Below are 22,793 nucleotides of genomic sequence, written 5' to 3' on the forward strand. Positions count from 1 at the left end.
TCTCTGATAATATATAAGTGAATTTCTTATAAGATCATTTCCCCCAAATCATTATATATTCTTGAAAAACATAATTTATTGCCTGCATAATGTATTTCATCTTTAGGTAAACTGTAATTTATCTGTTCCTCAAGTGCTATGCTTCTGGGGAGTTTTCCTAATTTTTTCACACTTTTAAGCTGTTTTTTATTTTTATAATCATACTACTTTAATGTGTTGTATACATTTTCCTTATTTTTATAAATTTTATAACCATTTATTTACTATAGTATTTCATAGTTTGCATGTACTAATTTAATCTATTGTTGGACATTTAGTTTGTTTCTAATTTTTACTTATTATAACAATGTTATAATTATATTCACATGCAAATATTTATAATAATTTCTACTGGGTAGATTTCAATAATTGGTATTATTATGTCATAAAATATGAATTTCCTAATTGATTCCCCAAAAGGGTTGTACTAGTTTGCCCTGCCAGTAACACTAAGAGTTTTATTTTAAAGGAAAAGAAACAAATCAATGAGGTGTGGGAGGTAGAAGAGGATAAAGGGGGGATTAATGATGATGGAAGGAGACTTGACTTGGGGTGTGAACACACAATACAATATACAGATGATGTATTATAGAAGTCTACATCTGAAACCTATGTAATTGTATTAACCAATGTCACCCCAATAACTTCAATAAATAAAAAATGAAATAAAAACTATTAGAAACAAATCAACAAGAAAGTGCCTTGTAGCTGGGATCAGGAATGCTTTGGGAAGTTTTGTTTTAATTTTTTGTTTGTTTGTTTTTTTCTCACTGACTGCTCTGAAGAAATTGGCAAATTTCTGTTAACCTAAAATATTATGTTAACATGATAGAATTTTTAAATCTATTGTTATAGAATTTAAAGAGTTATGTTTTTTTCTTTATTATTTATGGGCATGCAGAGGACATGAAGAGTGGATACATTTAAAAATTGCAAAGTTCTTTGATAATATAGAAAGGTAAAGATAACTTTCCCGCTTTTTTCTTCATAGCCAATTGGTGTCAACACTGGTTTGAGTATTTTCCTAACCCTCCTATCAACATTCTTAGTGTGATAGAAAATGTCCTGGCATTTCATGACAAGGAGCTGCTGCAGCACTTCATAGATCGTGATGTGACTTCCCAGGTAAGAAGTGTCAGGTTCTTACAATAGCATACCTTATTTTGGAAACTAGCGTTAGTTCTATCACAAATAAAACAGTATTTTCTTAAGAGAGTATAATAAAAAACATAGTATTGTATTTTTAACAGTATTTCATTCTCTTTCCTCATTTAAACTGCTTTCCTGAAAGTCTATAAAGAAGGGTCCAAATTAAGGTAGTTCTTTATTTATGTTTTAAATGTAATAATTTGAATAACTAAATCAAATGTAAGGCATTATTAGCAATGACGTTATGACTTTTCCCTAGGAAACTAATACATTTTTTCTTATTCGTTTTAGCTATATGCATGGCCTCTTCTTGAAACTGTGTTCTCAGAAGTACTGACAAGAGAGGAGTGGCTAAAATTATTTGATAATGTCTTTTCCAACCATCCTTCATTCCTGCTGATGACCGTTGTAGCCTACAACATATGTTCTAGAGCTCCTTTGCTCAACTGTGATCGTAAAGATGATTTTGAGGTAAATAACCTTGTTCTTAGGTAGCAGTTATCAAATTTCATTTCTTTCCATTGAAAAACCCATGTATTTATTGAGTACCTATTGTATGTCAGGTCCTGGTGTGAAGGGGTAGGAATATAGTGGAGAGCAAGCTATACCACAGCCACATTCTTTCATAGTTTGTAGACAATTCAGCAGGCAATTGCAGCAGACTGTTAGTCTTAACATCTTAGCTTCAGAAAAGAATCATGATAATACGGGAGTTTTGTGCTTTTTTGCCTGTATAAAGGATATTTAACAATTGGGTTTATTCTGTACATGATTTTATCACAGTGACCCATCTGGTCTGTGATAATCTGAATGCTTATTACATGTGCTGAATGGTAACTGAGAATTTTGAGGCTTGTCAAGAAAGTGAAAGAAAGCAGTAGAGATGTTTTTGAAAAGGAGAGGTTTTTTGGTAGACAGACTGAATTAAATTGGGCTTTGTTTGTTTTTTTGTTTCTTATTTTGTGATCCCTGTCAAATTAAACTTTATTTTTACTTTATGCTCACAAGATAAATATGTGTATGTGGGGGGATAGGGGAGCAGTGTGTAAACCTACTTTTGCCCCACTTTTAGGTGACTTTGTGAAAGTTTATTCTTATATTGTTATTTAGTAATGATTGTATTTTCCATACAAACAACTATAAACCTACTTTTGCCCCACCCTGTATGAATTCAGATCTGCCAGCAGAACAAGATAATGTGAAAATTTTTCAGATTTAAAAAAAAATCAAACTAATTTATTTTCAAAGCATAATTCTCCCCCCCCCCCAATTTATTTATTTTGCATTTTGAAGGAATAAAATCCAAGTAGAAGCATTTGTTGAAGTATTCTTCTATTATTTAAGAAGCCTTCATTTTGAGTTAAAATTTTAAGGTGTTATTTGAAAGTGTATAATGTGGTGGTGAAATTTTTTTACATTTTGAAAATGTAAAATTGGATCTTCATTTTAGAACTTGGGTTAAGGAAAGCTTCAGTGAATTTGAAAAAAGAAATCCTCTTCATGATAAAGTCACAGTTACATTTTTAAACTCCTGTTTTAATTCTACCTGTAAATGCTTTGTTAGGTAAATCTCGATTTAAAGACAAATTTTTCTTACAGTACTTTTTTCACCATCGGAATAACCTGGACATAAGTGTTGTAATTAGAGAAGTTTATCGTCTCATGGATACCACACCTGCTGACATTCATCCAGAGAGTGTGCTCAGTGGTTTTGTGGCACTGACAAAAGGACAGTATCCAGTGTTTAACCAGTACCCCAAGTTCATTGTGGACTATCAGACACAGGAACGGGAAAGAATAAGGAATGATGAATTGGAGTACTTAAGAGAGAGGTAATCATGGAAAAGTTGTTCTTCGATAGAAACAAAATCTATTATAAATGTAAACAAGAAAAGTTTTTATGAAAAATACGTGTACATGATTATGTATTTGTGTAAAATTCGCAGTTGAAGGCTGGAAATATCTCTAAAGATATTTAATTCTTACATATAGAAGTAAAACAATTATATACTAGTATTATCAGTTATACATTTTGTGTTTTGGCTGTTCTTGGACTTAAGTTTTCTTGTTTGCATTTTCATATAATAATAACTATTACCTACTTAAGGCAGACGGTTAAGAATATGCAAGCTGAAGTGGACCAACAAAGAGCTGAAGATGAAGCTTGGTGCCAAAAACAAGAACTACTTCATAAAGCTGAAGAAGCAAGGAGAGAAATACTCCTACAAGAGGAGGAGAAGATGATACAACAAAGACAGAGGTATGTTTTATCAGCTTGAAAAAATCTGGACATACAAGTTAGTTGAACAATTTTTTTTTCCATTTTTCATTATAGGAACAGCACTATATGTGGCATTACCCACTGTGGTATTTCCATTAAGCAAATATTTAAGTTAATAAAAAGAAATCTGTATATATATATATATATATATATAACTTTTCAAATGTAATAGAGTCAAGTGTAATTCTAAAGCTATCCCGACTATGATATAACTGCACTGATTATTCAGAATAATACAAGATCTATGTGCCTGGGAGGACATTGGTAGAAACATTATCCTACAATGGGCAGAAATGCTCTGTATTGCTGTGCTGGATAAATTTCCTTTGGTGGAGCATAATTTTTAAAATATGTTTTAAATATATCTGTGTGACCTGCAAATTGAAACATACAATGATTATCTCATCATGCATTTCATACTTTGAAGATAGGGGGAGAAGTATTAAATGCTTAAAAATGTTGAAATTAATTAAGATGATCCTTTTACTTGGGTATGACTTTATGAAACAGATTTCTAATGTGGTTAAAAGGAGCTACCGAGCTAAGCTATAAGCCTTCTCCTAAAATTCTAAGAGAATAAGTATAATCTTGGGTAACATTGGAGCATTTTTTGGCATTCTTCCTTGAGATAGAGGATATCACTTGCATTGAGAGGATCTGAGTAGTAAAGCTTAAGAAGAACATGTACATGTGAGAAGGAGACTTGTTATGTGGACACGTGTCATGTCCATGAGTGCAGACCTGTAACTGGGCATCTTTCATTTATACTGTAAACAAAGCTGGATGCAGTGGCACCAGTGAAATTGGGGAAGTGGACCCAAGTAGGTGGCAGACCCTTCATTGTTGTGAAATGTAATGCTTTTCCATTTAAATCTATATTGGGAAATGTTTTTATTTGTTCCTCTTGATATAACATATGTGACTTTCCACCCATGTGAACAACTGTAACCCTATTTTTGCACCACCACCCCCCTCCCATTTTGTATTTAAGACTAGCTGCTGTGAAAAGGGAGCTGAAAATACAGGAAATGCACTTACAAGATGCTGCAAGAAGGCGCTTGCTGAAGCTTCAGCAAGATCAGCGGGAAATGGAACTAAGAAGACTGGATGATGAGATTGAGAGAAAGGTTTATTATTTGTTATTTTTAGTACTCATGCATCCTCTTTATTTAGTCTCATTTAAATGTAATGAACACCTTTAAGTTAAATATTACCTCTGGAGTTCACAATGAATGCTAAATAACCCTTCTAACTTAATTGACTTTTTCCCTCAACTATTCTCATTCTCTTTCATATATTTCATCATGGTTAAATATTTTAGAAATGCCAGGAAAATTAGTCAGGTTGACCAGTGTCTTTGTGATTAAACATTCTATATTTTTATCCACTGCAAATTTAAATTGCTCAAGTTTTACTAACTTGTAATATTGGCTAATGTAATGGTAAGAACTGTCATCTGTTCTCCCAGTCTGGTAAATAAGCATATGATAATTGCGCTTTCTTTTTTAGAAAATCGGGCTTAACTTTAACTCTGACATTATTCATAGATTCCACAGTGAATGTTAATATCAGTTATTCTGATTTCAAAAACCCAATACCTATTATTTTAAACACTTGTAGAGGGTTGTTTAGATTAAAAGATTACTAAATCTATTAAACAAAAATTATTTTGTAAATTCTTTTTGTTATTCACAGTTTGTGGTTTTCTTTGAACGTAGGTAAATATGAGAGATCGAGAAATTGCTACCACAGCCAAAGACCTAGAAATGAGACATCTGGAACTCGAATCACAAAAAAGACTTTATGAGAAGGTATAAATCAGCTATTTCCAATATAAGAAAAACAGGGTTCATACAAACTCTTTTTAGACTCTATTTTTCATGGTTTTTTAATGTTCATTTTATTTGTTGTTGTTTTTTTTTAAAAAAAACATAGTGTCATCTGGGATTGTAAGGTAGCAAAAATGTCTGAATATATAGTTTGTTGTTTTTCTTTTTCGCTTAATCAAATTCTTTTCCTAAATGCTGCATATCTTTGCAGTTATCATTTGTAGTGGCTATTAATGAGCCATAACTTAAACTGTTTTTCTGCTGTTGGTAGTTTAAGTGGTTTAGAATTTTTGGCAATAAACTTCTTTATACATATATCTTCTCTGCATATAATTGAAAAACATTTTTATTTTAAACTAATTATATGGTAATTACGCTGCAAATAGAGAGTTAGAAAAGTAAAAAAACTCTGTTAGAAAATAACTGCTAAATATCATCAATAAGGATAAGTGAGGTTATTTGCTACGAACAATTGGTATTTTGCTTTTTCAACTTAAATCTTCTTGAATACTGTTTACTATCCCACCCCCACCCCCAACACCTGTACCCATTCACACTCACTCCCGTTTCCCTGCCCTGGCAACCACTAATTTACTTTCTGTATTTACCTATTCTGGACATTTCGTATAAATGAAATCTTACAATTTGTGATCTTTTGTGATCCATAAGGATAAGTTTCTTTCAGGTAGTATAATGTTTTCAAGGTTCAGTCATGTTGTAGCTTGAGTCAGCACTTCATTATTTTTATGGCTGAATAATAAATATTCCATTGTATGGACAGATCACATTTTGTTTATTCATTCATCAGTTGGTGGATATTGGGGTTGTTTTCACTTTTTCAGTATGATGAGTAGTGCTGCTAAGAACATTCACATACAACTTTTTGTTTGGACATACATTTTCAATTCTCTTAGATAGATACCTAGAAGTATAGAGTCCCAATTTCTCTCCATTCTTATGTACAATTGTTGCTGTCTGTCCTTCTGATTATAGCCATGTTGTAGATGTGAAGTGGTATCTTATTGTGGTTTTGATATTTATTTCCCTTATGATGACTAGTGATGTCAGCATCTTTTTCATGTTTACTAGCCATTATTAATCTTCTTTGGCAATCATGTGGTTAATGTCTATTCAAAATATGTAGGCCTGTATGTTTGGTTTTTAGTATGTCCTATAATTTTTTTGGTGAAACCCAGATATTTTAAATAATAAAATGTGGCAAATCAAATTTTCTTCCCTCCCAGAGTTTCTTTGCTTAGTGACTTTTCTGAATTAATTCTATAAAGTCTCCAGTCTTTGTCATATATAGCCACTTAAGTCCCTCCTCAGGTAGCTTAGTGATTGGACAGGTATTTCCTTAGATGCTTTGAACCAGTAAGCCTCTAGTCTTTGCCAAGGGACTCTGTGTACATCATGTTGGTGACTCCTTGAACACTTACATAGTTTACAACTCTGTCTTCGATTTCACTTTCTAGTTGTGCAAAACCTCAGTTCACCAGAGTTGACAGCTTAGGACCTTCTCAGGTCTGAGCATTCATATAACCCTTGCCTGTGCACAGCCTTGCACTTGCACATGACCTTCTAGAGTCCCAGGATCTATCAGAGCTTTTCAAGGCCCCCTGTGGACATCAGTTCCCCACCTTTCCCTGTCAAGCTTTTTGATTAGCCTGTTTATGCTAACTGGGATCCATTGCCTCAGGCAGCCAATACATGCAACAGTTTCCTCTGTTTTTAGCAAATGTCCCCAGGAACAGGGCTGTTCAAAGTAGTTGAGTTCTGCGTCAGGTCAAATACTAGTAAAGACAGCCTTGGGAGTGGGGTCTTTCAGAACCATTGACAGGTCAGATGATGACAGTTCTCTGGGAATGGGAGTTTGAAGGAGCTCAAACTCCATTTGCCCCCTCCATTGGCTGCCAGGCTGCTGGTTTTCTAGGCTAATGTAGAGCTTAGGGTTGGGGTGGACATAGGAATAATTAAAGTTAAAGATGCCATAATGCTTGCTGTTCTTACCAAGATTCAGCCATGAGTAAGTGCTCCCCAGATTGCTGCGGGCCTTCAGTTAATTTCCAGAGTTTTGAAAAAGTTGGTTTGCCAGGGTTCTTAGTGCTTCTGTGGATGAGAGAATTTTCAGAGCTCCTTACTCTTTAATTTTCACTCATGTCACTGATGTTTGTGTTTTACTTTGAAAATTAGATGACTACAGTTTTTATTTGTGTGCATATTAGAAATCTGGAAAAAAGGTCATTTTTGTATTCTAGCATTGTTATAGACTAGAGGCCTGATGCACAAAATTTGTGCACGAGTAGGCCTTCGCAGCCGCGGGGGCTGCCTCCATCCCTCCCTCGCAGCCCCCTTGCAGCCGCAGTGGCTGCTTCGATCCTGGGCTGCAGCCCCGGCTTCGCCCAGTCGATTTGCATATTACACTTTTATTATTATAGATTGGTGATTTTTTTTTAACAAATGGTTTTTTAAACAGAATCTTACTAGAAATCAAGAAACTGTTACAAAAGAAATGAGGGAAGATATAGATGCCTATAGACGAAAAGTGGATCTTGAAGAACGCTCGTTTCATAGACTGATAGAAGCAGATCAAACACAGAACCAAAAAGCCCAAAAGGTAAAAATGTGTTCAATTTAGTGTATATATAAAGGGGGAATTTCCATCCCCCATCATTGTAAAAGAAAGAATTCAAAATTGAACTCTGTAAAAGTTGAGTTAATTTATGTCTTTGCTTCAGTTAGCATAGTTTGTAGAATCTCACATTATTTTATTTGCAGATATTTCTTTGACAGCCATATACATGTGTCTTTTGTACTCTGAGAATTTTAAGACTTAGAAAAAAATATAAAGGAAATAAACTTATAAATTGTAGTATTCTGTGTTATGGTCTCAGAAATTGTCCCCGAGTAGATTTTTGTTACAAAATATCATGTCTCTACCTGATATATAAGTCAGTAGTTTCAAAGTATAGTCTCTAAAATATTAACTATTATTCAGTAAAATGGGAGGTGACAAATTAGTACTAGAAAGTCTGTCGTATTGTTTTTCATGCCAAATTTGAGGATCTAGTACATTGTGACTCTTTAAGAAAATTTCCCAAACTTACAAAATTTCTTGTGGAGAAATTCTGGCTTAAATGAATTGAAATAGAATTTGAGACCTTCACAAAAGAATGTTCTCTATTATCCCTTAAACAGAATGCTAAGTGGGTCTGTGGCAGGGCCTGGCAAAAGCCAAGAATAGTGTAGGAGTTTCTTACCTTCTGTTCTGCAACAGTTCATGGCTAATAACTCTACAATATTCCTACCATATTTTTCCTTAAAGATTTTTGTCCAGTCTGTAAGAATGGGCTCTCCTGACTCATTTTCAAAGAGTTGAAACATGGAAATTGTTTAATCCCACCTATCCCTTAGCCTAGAACCGTGGTCGGCAAACTGCGGCTTGCGAGCCACATGTGGCTCTTTGGCCCCTTGAGTGTGGCTCTTCCACAAAATACCACGGCCTGGGCGAGTCTATTTTGAAGAAGTGGCGTTAGAAGAAGTTTAAATTTAAAAAATTTGGCTCTCAAAAGAAATTTCAATCGTTGTACTGTTGATATTTGGCTCTGTTGACTAATGAGTTTGCCGACCACTGGCCTAGAAGTTCTCAATCCTAGCTGTATATTCCAATTGCCTGAAGATCTCCCCCTCTGCTCCCAAGGACTTGCTTCGAGAGAGGAAGGCAGAGAGAGAGAGAGAAAAACATCGATAGGTTGCCTTCTATAAACGACCAGGCATTGAACTCACAACCCGGTTGTGTGCCTGACCAGGAATTGAACTGGCAACCTTTCGGCACACTAACTGAGCCACTACAGCCGGGCTGAAGAACTTTCTAAAAGGACAATGTCCAGCCACCCCAGAGACTGATTTAGTTGATTTGTGGTGGGTCCTGGACATCAGTTTGTTTTAAACACCCAGAGGTGATTGAATATGCACCCAGGTTTACAAGCAGCTGCCCTGGATACATTAAGTGGATATGCCATAATTATATATAGTCTGACCTTGTTTCTGAAATGTACAATTTTTTTCTTAGTTAATTGAAGAAAACTTGGCAAAAGCTGAACAAGCCTGTCTAAATACTGACTGGAAAATTCAGGCTTTACAAAAACAAAGATGGGACGATCAACAACGAAATGAATCTTACCGGGAAATGGCCACACTCCTTCGGGAAAACAGAAGGAAAGAAATAGAAGTATTGAATGCAATGATGTGGAATGAAGCTAAAAAGGTAAGAATAATGTTATAATCTTGTTATTAATTATTTAAATTTTGAAATATTATATAATCAAATGACAAAAACATCAAGCCAAGTAATTTTTTGTTGGGAAATATCTTAAAGATGATCTAAGTTTAATAGGCATTGCTCAGAGAAGTCCCATATTGATGGATGCTACCTAACACTGACTAAGCATCTTCCTCATATACATTAGTGTGTCTCAGCTTCTCAGCTTGTGGGACTTGTCCTGGCTGATGGCATAATATTACTACTTTACCTAATTCTTTATACTTACAATGTAGAGGATTTTGAAGAGTTAAGAATTATATGTAGTTGCTAGTAACAAAGACCAAAATAATAGTGATGATAAACAAGATAGAAGTTTTTCTTTTTCACATGAAAGAAGTCTGGAAGTAGGCAGTCCCATGTTGTATCCTGACTCCAAAGTCATCGGGACATTGCCTCCTCCAGCCTTTCTACACTACTTCCTGATATGTGTCTCTCATTGTCAAGGGGAACTTACCATCCAAGATGATGGGTTTCAGCCTCCCATACACATTCCATTCAGCAAGAGAAGGTAGGACAGAATTGCAAGAGGCCCCATCTCCCAGAACTCCTTTCCAGAATTCCCAGATGCATTTCTAGCAGCATTTGGCTGCAAAGGGTATTGGAAATGAAGTCTTTTTGGCAGGGAGCATTATCATCCCAAATAGAATTAGAATTCTATTCCCAAAGAAGAACCAGAGAATGGGTTTTGAGGAGATTACTTAAGAGTATATATGTTTTGATTGATCCTCCCTGAACAACTCGGGGACCTGTGCTTTACGGATGTGGCAGACACAATGGCCTTCCCTAAGGACACTGACGAGCCAGGGAGAGATCAAGAACTAGATAACTAGCTTTCATTCATTCCTCTTTCTGCTGCTAGATCATAGTTCTATTCTGAAAGCTTTCCATAATGTATTTCCTTCAAGTCACTATTCCAGACTTATCTTCCTCCTACCCAACCCCAGGGTATAACCCTTTCATTCATGGATGGGAAGGGGTGGGAGTGATGCCCAGATCACTGAGGTTCTTCTCAGGAAAGTGGTGATGAAAGCCCACATCTACAAGGTAAAGATTGCTGGCACTGGGGCTAGACTGTAAAATTAGGTGTTACTCTCCTGTGGGTAAAACGGTGCGTTTGAGAGTACACTGAGAATCCTAGCCTTTCGTGGTATGCAGAGATCTGCCTTTGTGTCCAGTGTCCTGGGTTCTAGCTTGACTACTGTGTCTTGGAGGATTACTCAATCTCAGTCTCCTCATCAGTAACATGAAAGGGATGGATCTCTATGGTCTTCCCTGGCCCTAATGATTCTTCAAAGTTTTTGTTATTTAATGCATATTTGATTCTTTAGCATTCCTATAAAAGACATTTGGCATATAAAAAGTTTGTATATAGCCTGGCCGAAGTGGCTCAGAGGTTGAGTGTTGACCTATGAACCAGATCAAGGTTCAATTCTGGTCAGGGCACATGCCCAGGTTGCAGGCTCTAACCCCAGTGGGGGTTGTGTAGGAGGCCACTGATCAATGATTCTCTCTCATCATTGATGTTTCTATCCCTCTCTCTTCCTCTCCAAAATAAAAAAATATACATGTATTTTAAAAGTTTGCATGTAAAACCTGAAGCATTGCTAGAACATAGGTAAACCTTAGGAATTATGTAGTTTTTCAAATTGATTGTTATTTACCCTTTAAGCTCATTGTAAGATTATTGTTTTCTCACTTTAGGAAGAAGAAAATAGGGGCTAATAGTGATTACTTGACTTCCCTGTAGTCATTAAGTATACCAGAACTGGGCAAAGAATTTATTCTCCGCAACATGACAACCATGGCTAGCAGCTGCTATATGATAGATAGGAAAGTTGTTAAGAGAGTGAATCCTAAAAGTTCGCGTCAGAAGAAAAACATTTTTTCCTGTTTTCTTTTCTCTTTGTTGTATCTATATGAGAAGATGGATTTAGCTGAACCTGTTGTAATCACTTTACCATATACGTTAATCACACCATCACACTGTATGGCTTGCTTACACAGTGACATATGCCGGTTATTTCTCAATGAAACTAAAAGTAAAAAAAATTATCCTCTGAATTTTATAGACTTTATTATTAAGGTATAGCATTCAAACTAAACGAAACAGTTGTCATTATTTTGAAAAACTAAAACTTAACCTTATAAGACTTGAGATTTGAAATGTGTTGAAATGCATTGTTTGCTCAGTGACAGTTGGGACCTGTTTGTGCACCTGGTACTGAGTGACATCAGAAGGGCCTCAGCTTTCCAGGTTCCTCAGCTGCCCTGGCCAAGGCCGGCACCCACGTACCCGAACTCCAGACAGGGCCTGGTGCCCGGGCAGTGCGCAGGGCAGTAGAACAGAGGGAACAGAGGGGCTTCTTCCACTGCAGGAATGTGCATTCCCACAATGTTCATGTGATCCCCCTCTCCCCCGCCCCTTATTTATATTTAGTGGAAGGAAGCTGAAGAAAAAGACTTTCAGCTGAAATCAGAAAAGAAAGCTTCTGCTCTTTCGGATGCATCTAGAAAGTGGTTTCTAGAGAAGGAGCTAGATGATGCTTTGGAACATGCTGAACATATACAAAACAAGGGTGAGTACCGTGAATGCCTTTCTCTCTCTCCATGGTGTTACAGATTCATTTAAATGATATGGTCTGTTATTGTGGATAAATCCTTGAGGTGTGTTTTGGCACTTTTATTCAAATTATTGCTCAGCTAAAAGGTAATCCCTACCTGGTTACCCTATCACCATTTTTTTGGTCAGAAGGAGTAGGCTTAGGCAGTGGGGCTGTCAAAGAAACAGCTTCAATAAAGAAACATTTTCTCAGCCATCCCGTGGAATTCTATTTTCTTTCATGGTTCTGTGGTCCGTGGCATCCCCGTCATGTTTACAAAGTGCCATTTCTAGTTTATTTTAGTAAAAATGTGTGCTTTATTCCATTTTATGCAGATCTCACCTAAAAGTTTTTCCCTTATGTAACATTGACTCTGCTTTTCTTACTGCGTGTTTGTTTGTTTTTTAATTCTCTCATTAAGGCCTGTTCTCGGGAGCAATGCAGATAGCTTTTCCCACCTCTGCCACATGACAGCCCTCAAATAATTGAAGAGGACTCTCATTCCATCCCCCACACCAGTTCAAATTAGCCGTTTGGTAATTAGTCAAATTATCTTAATGACTCATTGAGCTAAAGCGGAGTTAAAACTGTTAGCTAAAGCTCTTGAGAGCAGCTAAAAGCAGGCACCTTAATGAGTGTGACCCACACATTCTGGCCCTGACTCATGGAGGCTCCCTAGGGATGGAGCAGAAAAGAAGGGGCAGTCATAAGTGACGTTTGAATGAAAAGTCAAAAGACTTGGGTGTCTTGCTGGCTGTACAGCTGTAGGAGGTAGGGAGCTGTAAGCACAGCTGGAGAGTGAGTGTAACTTTTGAAATGAAGGGAGTGATTGATTAAAAATGGGGAGGGGTACCAGCTAGGGGCGGACACTACTCTGCTTACTACCTAAGAAGGTTTCAGGTAAAACTTGCCTATTGGTGGTTCTGATTCCTGTGTATTTTGTGATTAGGCCCTGCCTGGTTGAAGCCAGCAGTGATAGCTCAGTTAGTTTTCGGGGAAAGCTTGCTAATTATATTTCACAATCTCTTCCAATAAATGTTGGCATCTCTGTCCTAACAGCCATATTTGAGTTGTTTGTAGGCTTTTTGTTTGGGTTAAAGGTGTTTCAGAGTACTTTACCAAAACTTCTGCTCAGCTCTTAGTTCTAACTGCACTTCCCAGTCCTTTGAATAATGACCCCTTCTTCCCAGCAGTCTTCTCAGAACAGAAAAGTAAGGGGCTTTTCTCCTCCATGATTTTGGTGAACTAGGGACCACTTGGAATTGATAAAGGCTTCCTACTCACTCCCAAGCATCCTCTTGTCTCCTCACTTTTGTAGCAGAGGGGCCCAGATGCCAAAATGAGCGGGTTGCCTCAAGCCGTTTGCCTGGAACCTCACAATTAAATGACATTTCTGAAACGGATTCCTCAACACGGAGTAAGTTGATAAACAAGAAAGATTTCTTCCATTATTTTAAATGTGATAGTATTTAAGCAAGATTGTGACTTAAATTACATTTATGGCATCTTGATGCCATTTTCCCAGGACACTGGGAATGGAAATCTTAAAATGGAGGCAGCAGAATTCTCAAACCTCCATCTGGGGAAACAACGGGATCAGACCAAAACCCAAGTAAAGGAAGTGGGCCAACATCATTCGGGCTTCTCCAGTTCTTCAGCACCAGCACCACCCGAAACAATAGAAGCCTGTCGCTAACTAAATCAATGATATTCGTGACTGTTTTACATCCTTGTGAAGGGAAAACCTCAGCATTCGTTTTCAAAGTTTTTACGCATTTGAATTTTTTTGCTTCTGTTCTGGGCTGGGCTTCCAACCACCACTGAAAACCTGTTTGCTGTGGGCCCTGCGGCCAGGACAGCACTTACTAAAGTCAGATGGCCGGAGGCTAGGGCTTCATGCTGATCAGGTGACGTTTGATCCCTGACTTGATTCCCTGGAGGTTTTGTTCATTTTTGGAAGGGGTGGGATGGACACATCTTAGGGAAATAGAGTCACAGCACTAGCCCATAAAGGAACTAAACATTTCCACAGCAAAGTACTTGATTTTTTGTTTGTTTGTTTACTTGGTTGGTTTTTTATATATATTTGTATTGAATTTATTGGGTACATTTTTTTATTAAATGGGTTTCAAGTGTACAATTCTGTAATACATCATCTGTATATTATATTGTGTGTTCAACACTCCATAGTCTGGTCACCATTTATTCTACCTCCCTTCACCCCACCTTCCTTCTGGTAATCACCAGGCTATTGTCTGTGTCTGTTCGTTTGCTTAATCACTTCACCTATTTCACCCAGCACCTCCACCCCACCTCAGCTGTCAGTCTGTTCTCTGTGTCCGAGTTTTTAAAAGGAGGTGAGGGAGGGGACAGGAAACTGTTAGACTTTAAACTGACTTTTTCAATAAAACTATCATATAAATGAAGCAGAATTTTACAAGGTCTTTTTTAAAAATATATTTGATGTTTTTACAGAGAGGAGGGGAGAGGGATAGAGAGTTAGAAACATCGATGAGAGAGAAACATCGATCAGCTGCCTCCTGCACACTCCCTACTGGGGATGTGCCTGCAACCAAGGTACATGCCCTTGACCAGAATCGAACCTGGGACCTTTCGGGCCACAGGCTGACGCTCTATCCACCGAGCCAAACTGGTCAGGACTACAAGGTCTTTTGAGTTCTTTTAGAACAGGGGTGGGGAACTTTTTTTTTTTTTGCCCAAGGCCATTTGGATATTTATAACATCATTCACTGGCCATACAAAATTATCAACTTAAACATTAGCCTGCTATATTTGGTCAAACATTTAATAAACTCACCCCTAATGCCTTGGCAGGATCAGATCAAATGATTTTGAGGGCCTTATACGGCCCTCGAACCAGACATTCCCCACCCCTGTTTTAGAACAAATTTTTATATATTGTCCACTAAAACCAGCTTTATAAGAAATACACCTAATAAGAAGTCATGAGCATTGTGTAAAACATTTTTGCTAACTCATACTCTTATATCACCTATAAGTTCTGTGTTAGAACAGGAATTAAACCAAAAGTCATATGTAAGTCGAACAAAAGAGATTCTCAATTCTTGTCTCTTCTGACATGTCAGGATTTTTTAACGAGATAATTCTAAATTCGAAAATTGACTTGGGGACATTTGATAAGTTTGGTTACTTGGCAGCAAAATGAAGCATAAAAGTTATATTGCTTGGAATAAAAAAATAGTTTCAGAAATTGAAGCTGTAACTGAGTTTCAGAGAAGTGTATTTTTAAGATACTTTGTGCCGTGCCGGCACGGCCAAGGATGACCCTGAGTGGGGTTGGTGAAAGGCTTAGAAAAGACACGAGAATGAAAGCTGGGTCTCATGGAGAGAGCGCCAGCGCCCACAAGCCGTGTCTTTATTTTACAGCAGATGCCACGAGGCAAAGTAAGGGCGTGGGCAAGATGTTTACAACATTCTCGTGGGTTTCGATCCTACTCAATGACATGCACCTGATCCAGCTTTGTTTACTTGCAGCCTCTATCACTCAGGCACGTGGGGCCACGTGTTCGGACCACAGGTTCAAGCTCACAACTACAGCTGTTGGCTATAATTATGCTGGGAGGGCTCTGCCCTCCAAGCTGGGGCTTGCACGTGGCCATGAGAGGACTGTGCCCTCTCATCAGTCCGAGGCTTGAACCTGTCCAAACACTGTAGCCGCTCTCCACAGTATTTCTTTTTCAAATTCCAGTATTACTAGCCCCTCTAATTCAGTATGATTGACACTTGGACCCATTGTAATATTTTAATCTTGATTCTGGACTCTCCCTGTATTAGCCACTATTAAAAGCATTTTATTTATTTTTATTTCATCATTGGGAAGTGCTCATGGTGTGTACAATATTAATTTGGGCAACTTGGAATACCTTTTCTTATTACATTAAGCATCCTAGTGAGGAAACTCACTGTTGTTACAAAGAACTCAAATTTTCTTTGGACAGACTTTGTTCCTCATTTAAAAGGTTGTATTTCCAAATTGGAAAAAATGCTTAATAACCAAAAGTGGATAAATTGTCTGACAGCATTCATCAATTCAACAAATATATATTTAGCTTGTAAATGGAACCACATAGGGCCAGGTAATATGTCAGGCTTTTATTTAAGAAACTTGGTTTTTATTATTTATTTCATTACTGATTTTTACAACATGTTTACCTTTAAAATAAATGCTGTCTCAATGCTATCAGAAAATTAAACTGTTGATTTTAAATTTTGTTTTCAAGTTTCTTTAAACCAAAGAAAAACACAGTGGGACACCATGGAACGGGATCTTCTGGGGAGAGTGAGAAACCTTCGCCAGAGACTCACCGCGCAGGCTCGTAGCAGATGTCAAACACCTCATCTTTTGGCCACATAGGAGGCTGGTCACCTTGAAAGAGTCAAAGAAATACCTATTTTGCAATCAGTGACACTGATTTTTAGATTATTTAAATTCCTGTAAAGATCAACCTTTTGTATAGAAAACTGTGTGTAGAAAAATTATGTGTTCTATTTAATTCTTATGCTTTTTGGCTTGTAAATGGCTTCTGGTACTTCTCACAATAAAAATTTTTGAAGATATTGTGCCGCACCAGCACAGCCAGGTTCTGTGAGCCTAAGAGGGGACAGTGAAGGACTGAGAAAAGACAGACAAGAAAAGAAAATGGGGTCTCTACTGATGGAGAGCTAGCAACAGCACCATAGCCTGTAAGCCGAGTCTTTATTTTATAGCCAGATTCCACGAGGCAAAGTAAGGGCATGGTTACAACGTTGTCGTGGGTTTCGAATCGACTCAATCACATGCACCTGATCAGGCTTTGTTTACTTGCTGCACCTCGCACAGCCCATATCACTCAGCCACGTGGGACCGCAGGTTCGGACCATAGGTTCAAGCTTACAACTATAGCCTTGGCTGTCATTGTGCTGGAACTTGCACGTGGCTTTGCCACAGGAGGATTGTGCCCTCTCATTAGTCCCAGGCTTGAACTATTGAAAACCTGTCTCTCACTAAGTAAGGCCTGTTCTCTGGAGCAATGCAGATTGAACCTGTCCAAACGCTGTAGCCGCTCTCCACAGATATTAAAACTTGTGTTAGGCTCTTTCAGGTTGTAAGAACCAGCATAAACCTCCGTAACTTTAGTTGATGAGGGTTGATTTTAAAGCTAAGCTGAGATAAAGAGCAGGAACCATCTCTACACCTGTACATCCAGGAATGAGAGAAACTAGAGCATCGACTGTGTGGTGTGGCCAAAGTTGTTGCCCTCTGACCCCCCAGCAGTGGGATCTCCTCTCTGCAGGGATCCCACTGTGCTCCTAACACCGCAGTCATAACAGCAGCGTCTCTGCTTCTCCTGGCTGCAGAAACCCTCTCCCTCTCCCTGCTCAGCTCCACACCAGGCTGCTTCATCCTCGTGGGCGAATTACTTCTCTTCACCCATTCCCAAAAGTGTGTGTGTGTGTGGGGGGGGGGGATTGCTCATGGACTTGATGTGAGGATTAAATAAGATAATGTACATAAAGTTCTTGGGCAGTGCTTGACATATAGTGAAGTGCAGTACATAGTAGGAATTCTTTTTTCTGGTGGTCACAAAATATAATCTTAATGTAAAATATTTTCAGTTAAGCAGAGAGCTCTCTTTTTGTCCAATAGTCAAAGTTCTGAAATATCGCCATGCAAGGCATTGGTGTCCTAAGAGCACTTTCCTCCGCCTAATTTTTTGTTTATGTTCAGGTAGTTCCAAACGTGCCTTAATGGCTCATGCTGGTATGATTGGCAGCAGGAAGTCCCAGAATATAAAGTAAATAGGGTATGATGGGAACTTTGGTGAACTAGAATTTGTTTGCTCACATAAAAGCATTCAAATTCTAAAACATTGTCATTCTCGTGGATATAAAGTACATCATAGGGAATATAGTCAATAATCTATAATAATAAAAGCATAATATGCTAATTAGACGGGACAGCCGAATGACCTTCTGGACGAAGCTGGGGCTGCAAGAGCCGAGGCAAGCTGCCGCAGCTGTGAGGGCCGAGCCCCTTGTGCAAGTTTCGTGCATTGGGCCTCTAGCATTGTAATATGGTGCCAGGTGGGTACTAGATTTTTTGGGGGGACCACTTTGTAAGGTATATAATTGTCTAACCACCATGCTGTATACCTAAAACTACTATAGTATTGAATGTCAACTGTAATTGAAAAATGAAATATTGTGATTATGTCAGCCAGAATCAGCTCTATATTGCCGGTTTCTGACCTCTACTTCAGGTCCTCTTTTACTAGAATTTATACCTTACTCAATTGGTTTTGCAACTGCACACATACTTCTTTGTATAGCATTATAATACTTTATATATTATTTCAGACAGGAAGGGAGGAGAGAGATTTCAGAGTGGAAGAGAGAGAAATATCAATGATGAGATAGAATCATCACGCCCTCTACTGGGTATCAAGCCAGCAACCCAGGCATGTGCCCTAACCTGGAGTCGAACCTTAACATCCAAATTCATAGGTTAATGCTCAACCACTCTGGCTGGGCAATATTTCATATTTTTAAAGTTTCTGTTCCAGTGAAAGTGAGTTATGCAAAGTCTCAACCAAATGAAAAAATTCCTTTGATCTCTCTTTTCTCCGAGCCTACAGTTCTCCCAATGATATTCTTGATAAAGTCCCTGCCTTACAGGCACTTGACTAGCTCTCTTTGGTCCTATGCGATTGCTTGGCATTTCAAAGGTTATCACATTTTTTTTAGTATCAAACTACCACTATTTTATTTTTTAATTTAATCTTTATTCAGATTATTACAATTGTTCCTCTTTTTTCCCCACATAGCTCCCCTCCACCCAGTTCCCACTCCACCCTCTGCCCTTACCTCCCCCGCACTGTCCTCATCCATAGATGTACGATTTTTGTTCAGTCTCTCAAAGGTTATCACATTTCATGAAATACATTTCTGATTATCTTTCCCTGCTTCTTAACATTATATCCCTCAACCTTACCCCAGTTTCTTTAGTGTGGCGGGCTGGCACAGCCATGGCATACTCAGCCCTAGGGCGCCTTATGTGCTATGCCAGCTCAGCCAGGTTCAGTGACCCTGAGTGGGGGCGGCTGAAAGTCTTAGAAAAGACAGACAAGAGGATGAAAGCTGGGTCTCGGTGAGACGCTGCTTCTCTTTAAAGACAGCGCCAGCGCCCACAAGCCGTGTCTTTATTTTACAGCAGATGCCACGAGGCAAAGTAAGGGCGTGGTCAAGATGTTTACAACAGTCTCCTGGGTTTCGATCCTACTCAGTGACATGCACCTGATCCAGCTTTGTTTACTTGCAGCCTCTATCACTCAGGCACGTGGGGCCACGTGTTCAGACCACAGGTTCAAGCTCACAACTACAGCTGTTGGCTATAACTGTGCTGGGAGGGCTCTGCCCTCCAAGCTGGGGTTTGCACGTGGCCATGAGAGGACTGTGCCCTCTCCTCAGTCCAAGGCTTGAACCTGTCCAAACACTGTAGCTGCGCCCCACATACAAGTTTGTCTTTCCCATAGTCCTCTGAGCCTCTGGTAGGCTCTCATGCATCTTTATATTTCCCATTGCACCTGTCTAGGTGTTGAGACCCGTGGAGAAAATCCTAGTTTTCTTGCATTGCTGAGAGGCGGGTTTGTTGTGGATTACACTGTAGACTGACATAGCTCATCCATCCCCACTAGGTCACTGCTGGCTCAATTTCTCAGGCATGCATTTTTATTGCATTTGGTGCTAGTTGTCTCTGTGCTCTATTAGATTGTGAGTGCCAATGGGCAGAAACCATGTGGGTCTTGTTCAACGCCATATCACTACCAAAGGCAAGTGCTTGGAACCTTATAGGAAGAGATGCTCCTACCCAGTGGAATGTGACTGGTAGGCTATTATGTGACACAAACATGCCCATGTGGACTGCCCCAAAACAGTTTCGCTTAGACCTAGCAGACTCTGGGTCCCACACTCCTAGTACACAGAGTTTAGGATGAACTTTGGGGCCTGTGCCTGCAGTATTAATGGAGGGAGCTCAGGTCAGGTCTAGGAGCACCGGGTTAGGAATTCTCAGAGTAGAGTCGGCAGTGAAAAACAAATGAAGGATTAACCCCCCGACACACACAAATATGATTAAAACAACACCACCCAAATATAAGGATTTAAAAACCCAAATTCTTTAACATGCACACATCAAATGCAGCCAGAAAAGTCTAGTAGGAAAAAGAAAAGGGCCATTGAACTTGAGAACGAGCAACTTATTTATATTTTGGAGAGTGAATTTAGCAGCAGTAACGTCTGCTATTACAGTCATAGCCACCGTTATCAGCTGCTTTCTTACAGCAGGTCTGCCTTCACCCAAACTACCATCCACCCTTTAAATGAGAAGTGAGCTTCCAATGTGTTAAAATTTGTCTACAGTTATATTAATCTCTTCACTTCATTGAGAAAATTCATGACATAATCCCTACTCTGAATGAATTCTATTAAATTTACAAATTCTTTATTCACGAAGAACAGAACAAAAGGAAAGGGAGAGGACTGGAGGAGGAGAGAGGGCGATGAGACAAGGTTTTTGGTTTTGTCTCGGTGGATTGCAGCACTACGGTGCACAGCATGAAAATAACCTCAGGAAAGATAAAAAAGACAGGGGAGAGTAGATGAAGTGATGTCTTATAACCAAAGTAAAAACTGATGGAATTTAAAAACACAGGTGCAAGCTATACCTTGGGAAAGGCCATAGGAATATCTCTTCGAGACAGTGGCAAGGATGGCTGTAAATACAGATAGGTTTTGATTTTCAGGAGTGTGCCGCGCTGGCACGGCCAAGGGTGACCCTGAGTGGGGGTCGTGAAAGGCTTAGAAAAGACAGACAAGAGGATGAAAGCTGGGTCTGGGTGGGACACTGCTTCTCTGAGAGATGGCGACCACGCCCACAAGCCGTGTCTTTATTTTATAGCAGATGCCACGAGGCAAAGTAAGGGCGTGGTCAAGATGTTTACAGCATTCTCATGGGTTTCAATCCTACTCAACTACATGCACCTGACCCAGCTTTGTTTACTTGCAGCCTCTATCACTCAGGCACGTGGGGCCACGTGTTCGGACCACAGGTTCAACCTCACAACTACAGCTGTTGGCTCTAATTGTGCTGGGAGGGCTCTGCCCTCCAAGTTGGGGTTTGCACGTGGCCACGAGAAGACTGTGCCCTCTCCTCAGTCCAAGGCTTGAACCTGTCCAAACACTGTAGCCGCGCCCCACACTTTACAATGTAAATTTCTAGAAGCTGAATACTAAAGGCTGAGCTTGGCAAAAATTCTCCATGCTGGCTACATCCTAAAAGCTTTTCTCAAGTACTCCTTTGAGTTTGTTAAAGCAAAGAGGTTCCTAAAGGCCTTCTCATAGTTAGTACATTCCTAAGGTTTCTCTCTGGTGTGAATTGTACAGTGTTGGATAAATTTGGGGCTTTAGCTAAATCCCTGTCCACATTGACTACGTTTAAAAGAGTTTCTCTCCAGTATGAAGTCCATGGTGTTGAGTAAGTTATTAAATTGATGAAAAGCCTTTTCACATTACATTCATACACGGTTTTTCCCTGGTATGAATTCTCTGATGTTGAGCAAGCTTAGAGCATTTGCCAAAGGCCTTTTCACAATGATTGCATCCATGTTAACCGTTACAGTGGGAATGATGACATACGCCCATTGCTCCTACGTGTCCTGCAGCACCCCCTACTGGCAGCTTAACACGGCGCACACTGTAAAGAGAAGTGCTTGAAGCGCCTAGTCCGTTACTGGGGTGCGGGTACTGGAGAGTCAGTCCATCGGAGCTGACAGGCAGCAACATGGTAACTGGCACACTCATTGGAAGGAACTCCAACAGTTAATTGACAGAAATGTGGACTCAGGTTGGCCTCCATTGAATCAGATTGACATGCCAGCATTTCCCTGGCATGATGTGAATGACGGTACCCAAAGGCTTAGGGGGTGGAATGTAGGAGTGGATTTATGGCAAATGAACTTCTCGCTAACCCCAGGCTTTGCATGTTCCCCGCGACGGCCACTGGTGGAGCGTGGGACGGCAGGGGTGCTCCCTCCTGGGCCACCCCCGCCGCAGCAAGGAGGTGGTGAGGATGGGGTTCTTCCACGAGGCTCAACTGGGTCCCGGCCCACCCAGCGCGGGCTACCTTTGCGCAGATGTCCCTGTCCCCGCGTATCGCCTGGTCTGGCCTTCGCACTGGCCCTCCGACCCCCGGCCCAGAAGCCGGGAGCCTGCAGAGCAGCAGGGCAGTCGAGAGATTTTAGACAGTGAAACCTCCCCGGCGCGGGCACTGAGGAGGGGACAGGCTGAACCGAGCGTCAGCCGACACAAGGGGGACCCCAAAGTGGAAAAGTGAGGACGCCCAGTGTCTCCCGGTCCACAGGCGAGCAAATAAAATGCCCCTTTCCAGCAGGAGACGGACCTGGAGCGAACAAAAGTATTGTGCCCCGTGTGAGGATCGAACTCACGACCTTCAGATTATGAGACTGACGCGCTACCTACTGCGCTAACGAGGC

At 39.6% G+C, this 22,793-nt stretch overlaps 1 protein-coding gene and 1 non-coding gene across 3 annotated transcripts in view; one reads left to right on the forward strand and one right to left on the reverse strand.

Annotated features, from left to right (window-relative positions):
* Window positions 1-16,835, forward strand: part of TBC1D31 (TBC1 domain family member 31) — a 42,521-nt gene extending 25,686 nt beyond the window's left edge. The window contains exons 12-22 of one of the 2 annotated variants that reach the window (XM_028147997.2): window positions 1,031-1,164; window positions 1,480-1,659; window positions 2,788-3,020; window positions 3,296-3,448; window positions 4,461-4,596; window positions 5,188-5,280; window positions 7,775-7,915; window positions 9,371-9,565; window positions 12,060-12,198; window positions 13,541-13,639; window positions 16,485-16,835. In XM_028147997.2, the coding sequence (XP_028003798.2) occupies window positions 1,031-1,164; window positions 1,480-1,659; window positions 2,788-3,020; window positions 3,296-3,448; window positions 4,461-4,596; window positions 5,188-5,280; window positions 7,775-7,915; window positions 9,371-9,565; window positions 12,060-12,198; window positions 13,541-13,639; window positions 16,485-16,618 (1,637 nt within the window). In that variant the 3' untranslated portion in view covers window positions 16,619-16,835. The remainder of the gene's footprint in view (window positions 1-1,030; window positions 1,165-1,479; window positions 1,660-2,787; window positions 3,021-3,295; window positions 3,449-4,460; window positions 4,597-5,187; window positions 5,281-7,774; window positions 7,916-9,370; window positions 9,566-12,059; window positions 12,199-13,540; window positions 13,640-16,484) is intronic. The other variant, XM_008143350.3, reaches the window with a different exon arrangement.
* Window positions 16,836-22,720: 5,885 nt separating this feature from the next.
* On the reverse strand, window positions 22,721-22,793 carry TRNAM-CAU (transfer RNA methionine (anticodon CAU)). The gene has a single exon. It is a non-coding gene; the product is annotated as a tRNA-Met (tRNA).

The sequence above is a fragment of the Eptesicus fuscus genome, chromosome 19 (assembly GCF_027574615.1).
Source record: "Eptesicus fuscus isolate TK198812 chromosome 19, DD_ASM_mEF_20220401, whole genome shotgun sequence".
NCBI classification, from domain to species: domain Eukaryota; kingdom Metazoa; phylum Chordata; class Mammalia; order Chiroptera; family Vespertilionidae; genus Eptesicus; species Eptesicus fuscus.